Raw genomic sequence first — 18,143 nt, forward strand, 5'->3', positions numbered from 1 at the left:
CTTTAAGTTCTTTTGATTAAACATCCCCTTTCTGAGGAATGTTTCCCTTCTCAGCATTCTTGTCAAGTTTCGTTAGCACCCCCTCAGCCTTGAAGTAATGATACATCAGATACCTTCTAAATGCAATGTGAATACTGGCTGAAAAATTATTAAACATAAATTTTTATTTACTTGTTGCACTTCATCAATAATTAATCAAAAATCATCATCAATACAGAAACAGAACGGTAATGATTCAAGCCTTCTCAAAGCATTTGCAGACCGGACAAACCACTGACAAATTCCAATCATGCAATACAGAAACAGAACGGTAACGATTCAAGCCTTCTCAAAGCATTTGCAGACCGGACAAACCACTGACAAATTCCAACTGTAGCATACACTAGAGTGCACGTGCGTGCGTGTGTGTATACAGGGTATATCAGTACAGGTGAATGCACGGCCCTGACACCAGGACGGCTTTATATGGCAAATCGGGTGTTGCCTGGTACCCGCACCTATCTAGAACAACATAACCCTTGCGTTCCCACGAGGGCTCCATCGGGAATTTATTAATCAGTACAGTGTTGACAAACTTTCAGAAGAGATACAGTACACCTAGATGATGGGAAATCACATAGGAATGCATGGTCGGAAACGCTTTCCTGGCGCTGTAGTCATGACACAAAAAGCAAAAAAGGAACGACACAAACATTGAGACTGTAAGGATTATGTTAATTTCTTTAACAGTTAAGTTTTGAGTTAAAGTTCCTTTCCTGTCTTCTTGAATTTCAACTTACACCTGCCTGGCTGGAAAGCTGGAAGTTCCGAGATACCCAATATTTGAGCAGTTTTGTTTTATTAGGATGGGATAAAATAAGTGAAAATTTCTTTGTTTCTTTATTTTACATACCAAGTTCAATTTATGTCATTTTGTTGTAAGTTGCTAAATATTTTGAAAAAAGAAAAGTTAATTTGCAAATAGCAAGAACTTAGTTGTAAATAGCTTGTAAGGAAAAAGATTTTTGTGTTCGCAATTTAGCGAGAAAGTAGCAGTAAATTTTTGTTAAGAACTCGCAAGTTGCGAGAATTCAATTAACATCTTTTAATCAGAAAGACTCTTTGAATAGTGAAATCTGTTAACTTAAAGTTAAGATTTCATGAAAAAATGGTAAATTGTAATTAAGCAACTATGACTTTTGATGTAAAGTGAATTTAAATGTGATGTGTAAATATCTGAAAATTTTTATGTTCGAAGTAGAAATGTTAACTGTGTTAAAATGTTGTAAATTTAAACCTATACAAAAGATAAATTTTGGGCCAACGTACAAAGGAATTTGTGAAAGAATTGAATGTTTTAGAATATATATGTGTGCTTAATGTTAAGCTTGTGAGTTTAATGTTTAGGTGCTTAATGTTAGGCACGTAGTACATTAGGAAAGTGTTTGTATAGGGAGTCTTGAGGTCTAGTATGTCAAATGTAACAATGTTAGACGATGATTAGCGGTATTTTTTGTTTTGTACATAATATGAGTACCCTAAATGCATTCAGAACACTTTCTGGAGAGCATTGGGGGAAGAGAAGTTTAAGTATGAATGAAATTGTGTGAGGGCCAAATGATGCCAGTAAAGGAGGCAATTGTAAGGAATATGGAAATTTTTATAAAAGACAACACTAATACTGTTTCCTTCCAGATAAGTTGGAAGGACCAAAAATAAATAATGGAATTAAATGCAAGAAGAAGCCGATGATTGTACCAAAACGCAATTGCAAATTGGTAAAATTTTGTCAATTTCTAGTTTTAGTCTAGCTTTAGAATTGCTATTAAGTTGGGTCTAAATACAAAAAGATGTAAAAAAGTTTATAAAGTGAAAACTAGTTAATGCAAAGAGTTAGAAGTGCTACATTTAACATTAGAAAGCTTTTAGACTTTAAAATCTTAAAGTTGTTTAGAAATCTTATTTGTCGACTATTTAAAGTCTACTCAGGACCACTGTAAGAATTATGATGATTTCTTTATAAGGTGTTTCTCCCGCCTTCCTAGTGTGCCTTCGTGGTATAGTGGTTCTGCATGATGGGCCGGTATTCCAGAGGTTTGTGGTTCAATTCCCGATGAAGGTGTTGCTAATTTTTCATCTTGCCTCCTTCCCCCCCCCAAAAAAAAAAAAAAAAAAAAAAAAACTAATGTCTCTACAGTGGCACCCGAACCATAAGGGTGCTGGATGATGTATTTGGCAATTGGGTCCCCTAAAAACCCCAGTTGCCCTTTAAAAGGGGAGTATATAAAGTGTTTCTCCCGCATTCCTAGTGTGCCTTCATGGTGTAGTGGTTCTGCATGCTGGGCTGGTATTCCAGAGGTCTGTGGTTTGATTCCCGACGAAGGTGTTGCTAATTTTTCATCTTGCCTGCTTCAAAAAAAAATACCTAATGTCTCTACATCTTTAACAGTTAAGCTTTGAGTTAAAGTTCCTTTTCTGTCTTCCTGAATTTCAACTTACGACTTGCAGCCAGAACGTACTTTAGAATCACGTTTAAATGCAAATGAGGAGACTATTTAACCGTGAAGTTCTACTGACTTCGTGATAGAGAACCAGTGATTCTGGCTGGCACACGTCCGCCTTTTTAGGCTACTCTAAGCTATTACTAAGCTCGGCCGTACTTAGGCCTTTGATAGCTTCGCCGTTATTCAGCATTAAGGGGCCAACTCGGTTAGAATTTTGATAGCTTCGGCTATATCCTTTTAGTGAAGATTAGTTAAGTTAATTTCTTAGTTTTTGAGTTGAAACCCGAGTGGCAGCTTTATTGTAAAATTCCAAGACGGAGTTCTGTTAAACTTTAATTTGGAATAACAAAGGGTCTTCAACCCTTCTCAAGCTTTATTTAGTCTTGCGAATTCAAGCGATAAGTCGCTTACCAGTTCTTAAGATTCTTCAACCTTAACTGTAACTTAAAATTACACAGCACAGAATCTTACAAGACAAAACTTGTTTTATTATGTTTAGTACAGCAAAAACCTACAAATACGAACAAAAACAAACAATGATCATCATTAAAGAAGGTTTACGAAATTACAACCATGGATCATGATGCAGGCCTCACATCTCCACATGGAAGATCTGCATCACGAACGAAAGATAAATGACGCGTGGTTCCTGCATCACAGTCCAAGTTGTAATTTCGAACACATTCTTTGATGATCATCTCTGTCTCTTTATGTTGTTTTCTCTTTGTTTTTGTTGTATTCCAAATAATAAACATGTTTTCTCACCCCATTCGTGTCCTTCCTTTCTTGACTTTTGTGTCGTCACCAACACAGCAGGAAAGCATTTCCGACCATGCATTTCCATGCATGACTATGCGATTTCCCATCATCTAGGTGTACATGCTGCTTGCACATATATCACTGGATATCACATTTGTACATTTCTAGTCATGTTTTCAGAATATTAGTCAGTCAGTTAATAATTCCATCCCCTTCACTTAAAAAAAAAAAAAATCGAACTTGGATCAACATATGTAACAGATCAACTGACATGACTTGCTTTAACACTTGTAAATAAGTGTGACTGCAATATTTATATAATCAAATTAATGTTTAAATGTTTGCTTCACAAGATTTAGGGAACCAAATTTTCCAAGCATGCTCTTATCCAAACACTTGCTTCTCAATGCTTCCTTAGCCTCCCTTAGATCAGCGATGCCGCCTAGATCTCCTCAGCATCTATACAAGGAAATTAACATTTAGAAGACCAGAAATGGTGACTGATTAGTAGATTCAAGAGAGGTCAAAGCTAAATGTTTCCACAGTGTGATCTGAAGAATCTAGAACTGCATTTTGAGCACAAGAACAATTACTGATCTTTCTGGTCAAAGTTTGCCACATGTGAAAATCATTATTTACCACTTTTGGCATAAAAATATTTCTATGGAATTTGCCTTACTATCTCTCAGCAGCTACTGCTACTTCAATAACCTCTAAACATTACTTGTGAATGCAGAACCTACATACTTTTCTATGGTTAGAGTACCTCTGTCACAGATACAGAGCTCAACGCAGCCATTTTTTCATCATTCCTCTTCACAAAAATAAACATTTAACATAGAAATAAAATTCTTTTATTGATGTACAACACTAGGGTGCACATTTCAGATTCTTTCCAAAAATACACCCAGAATCACTATTCAGACTTAATCTAGTCATCTTTATCTTGATGAAGACACCACCATCTTAAATACTCTCCTATGGAAGGTACAGTCAAAAGTCTTTAATCCGGACTCGTCAGGACTTTGTCGATTCCGGAATATCGGTTTTTCCGGATTCTAGATCATCAGTTTAAATCTGGTAAGATAGCATGCAAAAATTATAAAATTAAAAATATGAAACCATAATTTATGAAATAAAGAGCAATTATTATCTAAAGGGTATCAAAATTTACAGGGGAAAAAAAACTTAATATTTATTTGTTTACTTTATTAAACATTTCTTTCAACACGCGCATAGTCGAAATTAGAAAATTGCAACCAGAAAACTATTTGATGTATATTCGTGATATTTATAATGACGAGGAATTTTATTTAAATCATACCAAAGACGGAGTACATCGAGATGAAATACCACATTTAATAAGGAATTATAAGCCGAATAAAATAAAAAATCTGCCCTGAAGATAAGGATAGTGCTGACAGATCAACTTCCAGTTAATTGCGTGCCGCGACGTCCCCCCCCCCCCCGCAGAGCAGCGTGAAATTGATAAACATATTTCGGGATGGTTAGAGAATCAAAGGATATGCCTTTATCCATTTTTTGCAGCAATTCCACTTTTTGTTTGATGGACATCGAAACATGCTTTCGCTCTGTAGATCCTTTAGTAGCTCCAGAATCGGAAATTCTTTTTGACATAATCAAAAGTTCAGGCTTACTTTTATAAAGTTGCTCTAACAGTCTGCAAAAAATAATAAGCCGGATTCAAATAGAAGATTAAGGAACAACGCAATCTGCAACATTAACTGAAATAGATAATTAGATAATTTTAGCTTAGCTTAGCTTATACCGTCCGTTATACATTTAACGTGCATGCGTAAACATATTATGCGCATGCATAAAGGTACGTAGCGTATTCGGAAACTAAGTACCGTTTCATTCTAGCGACGTCGCAGCGCTGTGGTAGGCGTCCCGCACATGCGCACTAGTCTTTCTTGTTCACTGACTTTTAATTGTCGCCATTTTGGTTGCTCTATGTTGTGTTTTCAGTTTGCTGTGCACATTCAAAATCTTTAAGGCAATTAGTTCTCCCACTGACTGCGAGATTCGTGCCGTGATTAAATTTTTGAACGCGAGCAATGTTAAACCGGCCGAAATTTATCATCAAGTGACAGAAGTTTACGGTGAATACGTGATAAGTAATGGAATGGTGAGAAAGTAGGTATGAATGTTTAATGCAGGTCAAACAAATGTCCACGCCGAGGCTCGGAGTGGTCGGCCTTCTGTTGTCACCAATGATTTGGTAAGGAAAGTTGATGAAGCAATTCATGAGAACAGACGCTTCACAATGACAACTCTTTCAGAGGCATTTCCACAAATTTCACGTACTGTTTTGTTCGAAATTGTGTCTGACTGCTTGAATTATCGCAAACTGTGGTCCCGATGGGTTCCAAAAATGCTCACTGATGTTCACAAAACAAAGCGACTTGGTAGTGACCTGACATTTCTCACACGGTACAGTGATGAGAGAGAAAACTTTTTAAACCAAATTGTGACAGGTGATGAAACTTGGGTGTGTCATTTCACACCAGAATCGAAACAACAATCGATGGAGAGGAGACACACTCATTCTCCGAAAAAACAAAAGTTCAAAGTGACAATGTCATCACAAAAAATCATGTGCACTGTCTTCTGGGATAGGAAAGGCGTTTTGCTTACTGAATTTCTTCCCAGAGGTGAAACCATTAATGCGGCACGATATTGTGAGACTTTAACAAAACTAAGGCGTGCCGTTCAAAACAAATGAAGAGGAATGCTCAGTAAAGGAATTGTGTTGCTCCATGACAATGCTCGGCCCCATACTGCTGGTGTCACTCAATCGTTAATTTGAGTTTCATTGGGAGCAGTTCGATCACCCGCCGTACAGCCCGGACTTGGCGCCGTCCGACTATCACTTGTTCCTGCACATGAAGCGCAAGCTTGGTGGCAAGCGCTTTGGATCTGACGATGACACGAAAAATGCTGTTCAGTCGTGGTTATCTAAACTGGCCCGAAGTTTCTTTGACAATGGTATACAAAAACTGGTCACCCACTATGACAAGTGTTTGATCACTGGCAGAAACTATGTTGAAAAATAGTTTAAGACATGTATTTTCATGTAAAAATAAAATTGGATTCGAAAAAATTGTTTTGCTATTTTTTTTCAAAACGGTACTTAGTTTCCGAATACCCCTCGTATTATGTACATGCGTTAACGCATTATGCGTTGACACATGCGCAGAAGGTTTGTAGCTTTGAGGTCTGGATTGTAGATCATTCCGGATTATGGATGTCCGAATTAAAGACTTTTGACTGTATAAAGGAAACAGGCTATGGCTCGGTGCTTTTTTCACATCACGAAAATGCTTATGAAAAATTTGGTAAATAACAGAATTGCTTATTTGAATATTAGCAGCAGCTAATGGAACTCGGCAGTTGAATCAACTATCTAGGAAATGGTTTCTCCATGCCAGCAGCAATAACAGGGTTGCCACTCAAACAGGAGAATGAAATTCCCTGACTTTTCCAGGTTTTCCAGGTATGTTTCGAGAAAATTCCAGTCTATTCGCATAATGTACGTTGGCTGTGTACTGTGTAGCAAATTTACTTAATTATTCAATAAATCCCAGAGGACATTTATTCTTAATTATTCTTGGTATACTTTGTTTGATAATTTTGTTTACTTTTCCACTTAAGAAACTTAATAAAATTTAAGATATATACATTGGATAACAATTGTACGTTTTATTTAATTATTACTCATGATCATCACCAGTTCAACACTAGGCTAATCCGGTTCTTATAAATCACAACGCAACGCTAAAAGTTAGGTTAGATTTCAGGTAAATTTAATTTGTGAGGTGTCTTCTTAAAAGGCACCTTAACACTTGAAAACGCAAATATAATTATAATAGGAGTTGTTTTCTCCACTGAAGATTGAGATTAGAATCTGCCCAATCTGGAATAAATAAGGCTTTTTTTTTTGCAGACATTCTGCAGCTAAATGAAAGAAAGAAATCTATTTAATGATATTTTTTTACTAAATTGAGGTATTTATATTTATTTCACAGCATACACAAAAAAAAATATATATATATATGTGCATTATATTTCGTGATGTCATCATACTGCTAGAATTAATTTCAGGATTATGCCAGAGAAAATTTCCCGAAATTTGGAAATATTACTTACAAATGATAAATAAATTTAGAGAGAAGAAGCAACATTAAATGATATGAATAATATAAAAATAAAGATAATTACTTAAAAGTTGAATTAGAATAATCAACGATATTTTAGCGAATATAGTTACCCCAGATGACTGATTACTATTTTTTTATGTCACTGCAAAATGACAAGGTATTTATTAAAAAGAAAAGAAACAAAAAAAGATTTTGCGGTAAAATCCTAGTATACGGTACGGTCTTCGCATGATTTTGAAAATTGTCGCCAAGAAATGATTTTGAAAATTGTCGCCAAAATGACCCATTCACTGCTCATCACCATGTCGCCAAATCCCGCTGTACCATACATGGAGATTATTTTAACCAAAGAATGTCATGTACAGAAGAAAAGGTTCCATACACATAAATGCTATTATGCCGCTAGAAAGCGGAGGGAAAATTTGCCAAGGGAACCTGGCGGCCAGAATTTCCCTCTCCGCGTTGTGTACAGGATATTGAGAAACGCGTGTTAAGAAGAAACGTTCTTTGACAAAAAAGAAAACTTCGAAAATCCGTTTCTAGATTATTGAGAAAAATCCAAGAAGAAACGTTTTATCAAAGAACGTTTTTTCTTGGATTTTTCGCAATAATTTTAAAAACGGATTTTCGTAGTTTTTTTTCCCCCCCTCAAAATAACTAATCCATGAATTAATTTACTTGCACCAAAAAATACTGTCTTTTCCTTTAGAGTTTAAAGAAATTTTAAACAATATTCATTTTATGAACTCTTGATAACGTGACCTTCGAACTTCAACACCGGTTTCGAGCTTTGGCAACAGATATATCGCGCATGCACAGCTGTTTCCCTCTATGATGGAACGGAGCCACATCTGTTGCAGAGAGGTTTTCCTTCTTTACAATACATATTTTTTTATTCTAACCTTCATGGTACCGTATACTAGGATTAAACCCATTTTGTTTTATACGAGAACAGGTATTTTCTTTAGTTCATGCACTGCACATGCGATTCTCGAGGTTACTGGAAACCAAAAGTTGCGGAAAACTTGCTTTGCCTTTCTATTAAAGACTATCAGATTGGAGCTGCGAAAATTGGCTCTATGCCAGCTGCCCGAATGACACTCACGTGATACACAATTCGCCAAAAAAGTAATCTCTTCCGACATCGGTGCAAAACTCACCGTTTTTGGCGGGATCGTTGTATGAAATTCCCTGACTTAGATTTTGACTAAAACACTTAAATTCCCTGACTTTTCCCTGAATTTTTTGGTCAATTTCCGAATTCCCTGACTTTTTCCGGTTTTCCAGGTAGCGTGGCAACCCTGAATAAATGGTCTTCAGATGCTGTAATTATCCTTGGACAGCTTTGGGTAATTATGTATTAGCGCAACCTCCTTGGCACAGTTTGATTTTTTACAGAACAAAAAGAATGATGACTTATGATTGCAAAATATTACTTATGTTTATTTATATATTTGACATGAAAATCGATTAATAAACCTATTTGCAATCAGGTTTCTCTTTCTTTTGTTCTGGTGGAAATTTTGAGGCCACTACTTTAAGAATAGATTTAAAGCAATTGTTCCCTTTAACGATTCTGCGGCAAACATGGTACATTTGCATAAATTAAACAATAATTTCTTCCACTGAAGGCAAATCCCAAAAATGGATGTTTTGAAATTGAATTCAAGGAGGAAATATTACAACTGGTCTATAAAAACCATTAGAATTAGTAAAAAGACAAAAGGAAACAAATGAAAATGGCGACATTGTTACCTAAGTTGCTAGAATTTGGTACAATATGAAAATCTGGTGACTAAGGCAGCTGCATTATTTAAAAGTACCCAGATTTGGCTGGCAAAGATGATTGTTATTATCTAGTGATGTTGATTAGTTAAAGAAACTCTGGTGCAAAAAATTCCCACTGCTCCTACAGGTAATTAGATTTTGTATTAATCTGATTGAGAATAATCAAATTAAGCAGGACGTGGGAAAATAGTGTCATAGAAAAATAAGATGAGATACGAGATACAATGTTTTCAGTCCAAAAATACAGGTTACTAAATATTAAACAAAAGTTTCTTATAGCACTTCAAACAGCCCGAATGAAAAATCCAGGAAAACACTATGCAAGGTGTATATTTATTTTACTAATAGTTATTTTAATTTACTAGCTTTTTCTGTCATCTCGTTTCTCTCGCATGAATGAGTTAGGATAACTAGAGAGTTTTTAAATTGAAGTAACGAAAATGTTAGAGCATGTTTTGCTACTGAGTGCACATATTGTTGTTTCTACCAGCTGTTTGAATTCTAAATCTCAGCTTTGCATTCTTGACAACAAAGTTTAAAATCATGCTGGTATAGGTTTCCGAGTCAACCTGCTTTAATTAATTTGTCTAGTTTTGAACTACAGCTTATTTTTAAATTTAGTTTAGTTTACTGTTGTCTTTAGTTTCATCACCACAAGTGAATGGTGGATTTGTAAATATAAAAACTGTGCCATCTGTAAATAACTAAGTTCAGTAAAAGGGTCTTTTACACCCTTCCCCTGTTGCATTCATCTTCTAGTCTTACTGATAAGTCGCTAACAGACTTTCAAGTAAGTCTATAGCAATTTACGCTACACAAGAAAACTAATTCTTACAAATATACTTAAACATTATACAGTATAAAATCTGAAATCTAGACATCCAATATCCAGAATTATCTGATATCCAGTCTATCAGACAAAAAAAAAAGTTTTAAAGTCTTAGAAAAGGAAAATATAATAATAATAACAAAAGGGCATATGTGCCATAAAAAGCAATTTTTTCCTGACTAATTGAGATTCCTGTACATCATTTTCAAACACCTGCAAGCTAGGAAATCGCACTGGGGCCAATGATAAAAGATTGGCATTATCCACAAGCACACTTTTAACCTTTGAGTGTTTGTGGAGGAGGTGTTAATACTTTTCTATCTGACCTAAACAAGTCATAGTAGTTTTCCTTTTGCTGGTACAACAGTGGGAAAGAGAGAAAGAATTAGATACCGAAGAACTTAAGTTAACCTAGCCAATTATGCTCCTTCTTAACTTTTCAATTTGTATTGCAGCTATCTTATCAAAATTAAAGTCTGAATTTTCAATTATGTAAAAAGAGTTTCTAATTTTGGAGATGTTGAAAAAACTGCAAAGCAAAAGTATATTTGGTACTGGTCTTCTACAGAGGCACTGGTGATGAGAGTAAATGATACTGGCACGATCAGGGTTTGAAAAATTGTGATTTCAGAACTAAGAAAAAAAAAAACTTTTTTTGTATAGTTTTCGATTGCTATAAAAGGTAAATTTTCCAGTTAATGGAATTTGTAAAGAAGTGAGATGATATAACAGGTATTTTCATTACAATGACAACAGGCATTTTTATTACAATGACAATGTCCCAGTCAGCAATCAATAAACTGATGGCAAAGTCTGTAGTATGGTTTTAAATTCAAAAAATATTGCTACCAATAATGAAGCAAATAATGAAAAAGTTTTTGAAAATGAAAAGATTTCGACTGACAGTTTAGAGGGCACTGCAGTTACAGAACTCAAACTATAGAACTTTACAACTGAACAAGAAATTATGTCCATCAATAAAATTAAAGAGGAAGAATTGGTGGAAAAAAAAAAAGGCCAGCTTAAACCATTTGTGTTGAAAATATATTTAAAAAAAAATACTAGACATTTTTTGCAAACTTTTGTCTCCCTTAAGATCATAAATACTTTATCATTTCATACATAACTATTTTATATTTTCAGTTTTAGAATTTCTACATGTCATCTTACTAAATTTAAACCAATGATCTAAAATCCATAATTACAAATGTCTCGGCAATTCTGCCTTTGTACTGTACAACAAATATATTTATATTACATAAAATGAATTTATATATACAAGGGAAAGTCAAAAAGTAAAGGAACTTTTGTAATTTCTCGAACTAGGTTCTGGCAACCCTGCCACTAATTTAGTGTGCCCCTGCCGCCGATTTAATGCAGTCTGCAACAAAGTGTCACTCTCATTGCCATGTTAGCAGTTTTATTGTGTCAGACCGTTAAACATGGTAGTTCCACTGTCGATCTGTACCAAGGAAGAAATGAGGGCTGGAATTAAAGTTTTGTTTGCGGAAGGTGTTAAATCTGCAGAAATTATTCATTGAATGAAAGTTTGGTGTAGTAACAGCTGTTTATTGCGAAGCAAAATCTACGAATACATAGAGCGCTTCAAACAGGAAAAAACTTCTTCATCTGATAACGAAAGATCGAGAAGCCCACTGAAGTCAATGACTGAGAACAATTTGAAAGTCAGTGACAGCATACTGATAGAAAACAGACGAATCACAGTGGATGAAATTGCCAATTCTTTACATATCAGTCATGGTTCCGCACATTCTAACTTAAACTAAATTTTTAAAAAGTGTGTGTGTGTGCAAGGTGGGTCCCGAAAGAACTGTCAGTGCATCATAAGGATCAAAGGTTGAGAATCTCTGGGAAACATTTGGCCAGTTATTGTCATGAGGGTGATGGAATTTTACAGCAAATCATTACTGTAGATGAAATTTGAATGCATCATCTCGAACCGGAAAATAAGGCTGCAAGCACAGTTTAGAAACACCCATCATCATCAGAAGTTAAGAAATTTAAACATCAACCATCAGCTGACACAAACTATTCTGGGACATGGAAGGTGTAGTAGCCATTCATTTTACCCCAAGAGGTAAAATTGTTAACAGTGGGAACTATTGCAATGCGTTGCAAACTAAACTAAAATCTGCAATCACATCCAAATGTCATGGAAAACTTTGAAAAGTTGTCATCCTATAGCAAAATAATACTCGGCTGCATTCTGCCAAATGGCTGGCTGGCTGAAACAATAAAAAAGATGAGATTCAAAGTGTTGGAGCACCAGCCATAAAGTCCAGGCCTGTCTCTATGCAACTTTGGACCCTTGAAAAATGCTAAGGGGAAGAAGATTTTCCCCTGATGAAGAAATCATTGATTTGGTGTAAAAGTGGTTACACATGCAACCAAAAAACTTTTTTCCAATGGAATAAAGAAACCTGTGAAACATTGGGCAAAGTATGTTGAAGTCTAGGGAGGTTATGGAGATTTCAGTTTTCTATCATTAGAATAAATATTACTTTTCTAAAAAGGTCCTTTTACTTTTTGGCTTTCCTTCATACAAGCATATTTCCACAAGTTAACAGGATTACCATAAATTTACCTGATTCACGCAACCAAACGTTACTGAATTCACTTGCTCTGGTTTCACTTTGGCATTTTCAAGAGCAGCAATGCTCGCTAAGACACCAAGGTGAGTAGCTGTAAAATCTTTCAGTTTGCCACCAAATGTTCCAAATGGTGTTCTTTTAGCACCAACAATAAAAACACCTGTTTCCGTAAAGAAAATTTAACTTGAACACTCATCAGTACTGAAATGACAACATTGAAAACGTACACAATAAAACAAATATTAATAGACACGCCATACAGTATAAATAGACTTTTCTGAATTTATTTAAACAAAATGCCCTTCACTAACAAAACCTAATCTAAAAATAAAATTATGTAAGATATTTAAATTATTTTGAAAACGTAAATTTTGTCATCTTACCTCTTAACAGGGCAGTCATATTTAAGATTTATTCAACTGCAAAATGCTACAGAAAAATGCAAACAAAAGCTATTAATATACAATAGCAATAGAACAATTTTTAGACGAATTCATACTCACTTCAAAAGTAAAATTTTAACAGAAAAATTTTATTACTTATATGCATATAATTAATAAAATAACATGATTATTATCAGATGTTTTGCATTCAAGATCCAAAGGCAAGTCTTAGGTCTGTTTTCTGCATTTCACGTTGCTACATTACTCCCCATTCAAGTGCTTTCAGCATGATATGTGAATGCCATAAAAATCCTATTGTGCTGACAAATGAGTATAGGCATGTACAAACCCTATGCTGTGATATAATAATTCATACCAATAAAAGAGAACAGTGATTATGCCTGGGTCAACACTGCAATACCTACTATCAGCAATGCAAGAGCACTATTCTGATGGCACCATCTATCATATGCAGCATACATCATAACTTCGGTATTGCTTACCAATTCATTACTTAACTCATCACGACCCCAAGGGGTTACAGGACTTGCAGCAGGGGGGTTGCCAAATATTTTAGCAGTTTTGATATTTCTTTAACTTATTATAATAATTTTACAATTACCAAATATTTTTACACAATGTATCTGAAAACAGATAAAGATAAGACACATTTCGATGCACTCTTTTTATAATATAAACGTTCATTTTCCTTGTTTTGCATGTGATGCTGTCATTTCGTCTGTTACTTATTTAAAATTTTCACATTGTTCTGTCTTAAAATTAGAAATTAAAGTTAATGACCTAAAACTGCAATAGTATATTACAGTACAGGTGAAAAAGTTCACAGTTTCACTCACGCGTGTCAGATTTGTGCAATACTTATGGGGTCTCACAAAATTTTTGTAAATATGGGGTCCTGGGGGTTGCGAAAAAAATCTCAGTGATAAAATGGAGTTGCAACTGAAAAAAGTTTAAGAAACCCTGCTCTAAGATCTTGGAAGCGTTTTTCTGCATTCAAGATCCACAAGCAGGTGGGGATCTGTTTTTTGCAGTCTGTGTGTTATTACAAATTTTAGAGACAATTATTTTCAGGAACAAATAATTTGTTATGAAATAACTCGTATAAAACTAAATAGTGTTAATACTTCAACTGTTGCAGACAGTTTTAATACTTTAGGTTATCTGAATATGGCAAGGCACACAAAAGCTATCTCCCAGGGAAAGAGATGCTTTATGAAGGACCTGGTAAGAGAAATTGGCTTGTATTTATTCTACACATGAAGAAGAGCATGAAGACAAACCATCCAGTCAGTCAGTAGGCCTGCGTTTGAATCCAGGTTAATTCTAACAGTATTCAGCAGTCTTAACCACACAGCCACTTGTTAATAAATCAGAGGAGATGGACACCAACTAGTACAATCCAGTAGCAAGTTGGTGAAAAAATATAGATTAGAGAAAATCATAAAAACATAATTTAAATTTTTGAAAGGGCATACCTTGAAATATATAATACATATAAGGATAAATTATCCTTTATCGTAGTTAAGCCAGCTATCCATTTTCAATGCTACAGAGGCTGTTCACACATTTTTTAGACGATTTTGGTAAGCAATAATAAAAACTCGTTTGCTGCAAAAAAGTAATTGCAATTGTACTATGTTTTTAAAAGTCAAAATTATCGTCTGTGGCTTGAAAATTTTGTTTTTATTCAAAATGGCAAATTTAACAAAGCAGTGGTTTGAAAACTACATTTACGCTCTTTCCGAAGAGAAATATGCATACTCTGTTATCCCAAAACGATGTGAGAGTCATGGTTTTGTGATATCTAAAGCGTCGATAGGTAATATCATCAACAAGAAAGGAAAAAAAACATCAAATTGGAGCCTCAAGTGGGACAAAAGTTCCAAACAAGTATCCAAGGAAAAAACGGACATCTTCGACTATTGCAAAGGTACGTTGTTTAATGTCAAAAGAAAATCCCCCTAGCCAAAGGACACTTGCAAAATCATTAAAATGCTCGGTGTTCACTGTAAACAAAATGATAAACGTTCATTTAAATTTTAAGAAAGCAAAAAAACTAAATGTGCATCGTCTTCTTCCAAAGCATATCGCTCAATGTAGGACACGCTGCAGAATTCTATATGAGAAACACTTATCCAAAGAAAAATGGAAAACAATTGTCACAATAGATGAAGCATGGGTGTATTTAAATGATTGTAACAAAAAAAGAGCCATTTATTATCATAAACGGGGAGACAAAAATTTAAGTACGTGGTTCAAAGAATCAAAAGAAAGTTTTTCTAAGGGATTCATAATTGTTGCTGGTTTTTCTTATAATGGCAAGTTAAAAATAAAAAGTGCAAAAAATTTCAAGATTAACTCCAAATACTATCAGGAACATATTTTATCGCCAATTTTTCTGAATGAAATGCCATCGCTTTACCCATAGTGCCTTCAATCTGTGAGACTCTATCAGGACAAAGCTAGCAGTCACACACCAAAATCCACTGTAAATTTCCTACAAGAAATGGAACAAAGAACTGGTATCAAGGCCATACCCTTCACTGATATCCCTACTAAATCTCCCGATGTGTCACCTATGGATTTTTGTGCTTTTAGACTTTTGAAAACTGCATTATCCAAACGTTGTCCCAAAACCCTAACAGGACTCTGGAAAGCTGTTCGGGAGGAATGGTATAGAATACCTCTTCTGCCACTTCAAAAGGTATTATTATCCTGGAAATTACGGTGTCGAAAGATAGTTAAGAATAAGGGATGTCAAATAGAACATTTAAAACACAAGAATTTTATGTAATTTAGTTTTGTGAATACAATATACATCGTCTAAAAATTGTGTGAACAGCCTCTGTACAACAATGGATAAGCCACTTTCTGCATTAATAAAATATCCAATCTTGAAAACTGTTCATCTGTGCATTAATTCAGGTTCTAAGAGAGATCTCATTAACTGGGCAACCCAACTCTATTCACATTGAGAAGAGAAATTACATTCACAATTATTAAGATTACAGGAAGTGAAAATGCGATGCCTTGGGTTCATACAGTCCAATCCAAAGACCTCTTTATTTTTGAAAAATATTATATACCCATCTTACTTCTTTAAATAACAAATAGACTAAATAATAGTTATGCAACATAGGCCATATAAAACAGTCATTAGGATGGGAACTAGCTGGCGGTGTTCAGTAAAATTCAAGAAAATGCCATCAGCAGTGTTGACAACAGAAATTCAGGATAAAGTGACCAATGCTAAGCATTATTTTCTTCCCGCTATTCTGAAGGGCACTCAGAAAAGTAGATTTACTGATATTGATCATGCAGGCCATCAAATGGCAGTTTTTTTTCATTCCCAGAGATAGTAGCACCTTACAATCTTACCTCTCCCATGACAGCCATCTCAATAATAAGCTTCACACTTCAACCCTTATAATTTGTGGCATGCACGCTTTGATTTTCACTTTCATTCAGTGCTACTTAAAATGGAGGAACTAAAGAAACAGTGTGTTGAAGATAAACAACAATTTCAGTCCAAGAGCCAGGAAAGTTACTTTTTTATGGAATATAATAGAAAAGTTTTGAAGGAGTATAATGTAAATAGACACTATACCAGCTTGCATAAATCAAAATATGACCAAAAGCAAGGAAGTGCCAGTTAAAATTATTAAACACAGACAGATATGTGTTTAATAATTTTAAACTGAAACTAACTACACAGAGGAACGTCTTTCAGCAACTACCAAACACTGCTGGTTTTAAACATCTTATGAGGTACGTTTAGAGCTAGTTAAAATTAAGAGTCTTTTTAGGAATGGTAAGCTCATTAAAAAATATGCTGCAAAAATATTTTCATTCAAAGACAATAAGACAGCTAAAAATTTTGAAAGAGTCTCCTTGTCTCGTCACATAGTAAGTAGAAGAATTAATAAAATGGGTAGTAAAATTTCAAATAATTTCAAGGAAAATTTCGAAAAATGTGTATTTTACCCTCTCTAGCTCTAGATGAAAGCACAGATCTAGCTGACATCAGCCAGCTCTCTTTCTCTGTCAGAACAATAAATGGAAATTTGAAATTCATGAACTGTTGGAATTAAAATCATTAGAAACCAACACCAAAGGTATTGACAATATTTAACAAAATTTTTAGTGGGGGCATAAAGTCATTTCTAACTAAGGAGGTTTTGGGAGGTGCTCTGACATTAAACAGATGAAGCTCAAGCAAAGGATCACAGAAATGGGTTATTAAGACTGCATAAACAAAAAGGCACACACATTTCTTGTTTTTCCGCTGCATTATTCACCAGGAGGATCTCTGTGGAAAAATTATAAGGCTTAGTGAGACAATGAGAACTGTTGTAAATATTGTAAATTTAACAGAGGGAGGCAATAGAGCCTAAAGACACAGAGCATTTATTACATCGCTGGACAATTCGGAAGCTGAGAATGGTGGCATTTCATTGTACTGTGAAGTGCACTGGCTAAGTGCTGGAAATTTCCTGCAAAAGGATTCTTGTTTTTCTCAAAAAGAAAACATTCGGCATGAGTATCAAGAAAAACTGAAAGAAAATTTTTAAGTAATCTTGCTTTCCTGACCAATTTAACATTCCATCTAAATGCTTTAAACCCGAAACTACCAGGCAGAAAACAAAATACCTCCCAGTTGTGTGGACATAAAAAAACTTGATGTACTGCAAACTGCACTGAAGGCAAATAATACAGTACACTTTCTATCTTGTCAGCAGCTGAAAGAAGAAAATTACACAAATTTTAGTATGCTGCATGATACCAAGAAAATGTTCCAGGTGAGATACCACGATTTTGACTCTCTAAAACCTAAACCTGCACTGTTAATTAACCTCATGCAGATTGAAGTGAGTGAGGTGCCATGTGACCTTCAAATGGAAATTTGCAATCTCCAGGCATACCCATTCTACCAGACTAAAAAGTGTGAGGTCCCTGAAAATTTCTGGAAACTGATTCCAAAAGAAAGTCTCCCAAACTGCTTAAATTCTCTCTACAAATGTTATCACTGATTGGAAGTACATATATGGGTGAAACTGCTTTTTCTGCTCTCAAACAAATTAAAACAA

At 34.8% G+C, this 18,143-nt stretch overlaps 1 protein-coding gene across 6 annotated transcripts in view; it reads right to left on the reverse strand.

Moving 5' to 3' along the window:
- yip2 (yippee interacting protein 2) overlaps positions 1–18,143 on the reverse strand; it is a 77,134-nt gene that overhangs the window by 55,225 nt on the left and 3,766 nt on the right. For all 6 annotated transcript variants that reach the window (XM_085809163.1, XM_085809167.1, XM_085809162.1 and 3 more), the window contains exons 2-3: positions 13,036–13,081; positions 12,646–12,812 (exon numbers count right to left, since the gene is read on the reverse strand). In XM_085809163.1, coding sequence (XP_085665289.1) covers positions 12,646–12,812; positions 13,036–13,054 — 186 coding nt within the window. In that variant the 5' untranslated portion in view covers positions 13,055–13,081. The remainder of the gene's footprint in view (positions 1–12,645; positions 12,813–13,035; positions 13,082–18,143) is intronic.

The sequence above is a fragment of the Stegodyphus dumicola genome, chromosome X2 (assembly GCF_044657685.1).
Source record: "Stegodyphus dumicola isolate Sdum_Otavi_A_Nest chromosome X2, ASM4465768v1".
Lineage (NCBI taxonomy): Eukaryota > Metazoa > Arthropoda > Arachnida > Araneae > Eresidae > Stegodyphus > Stegodyphus dumicola.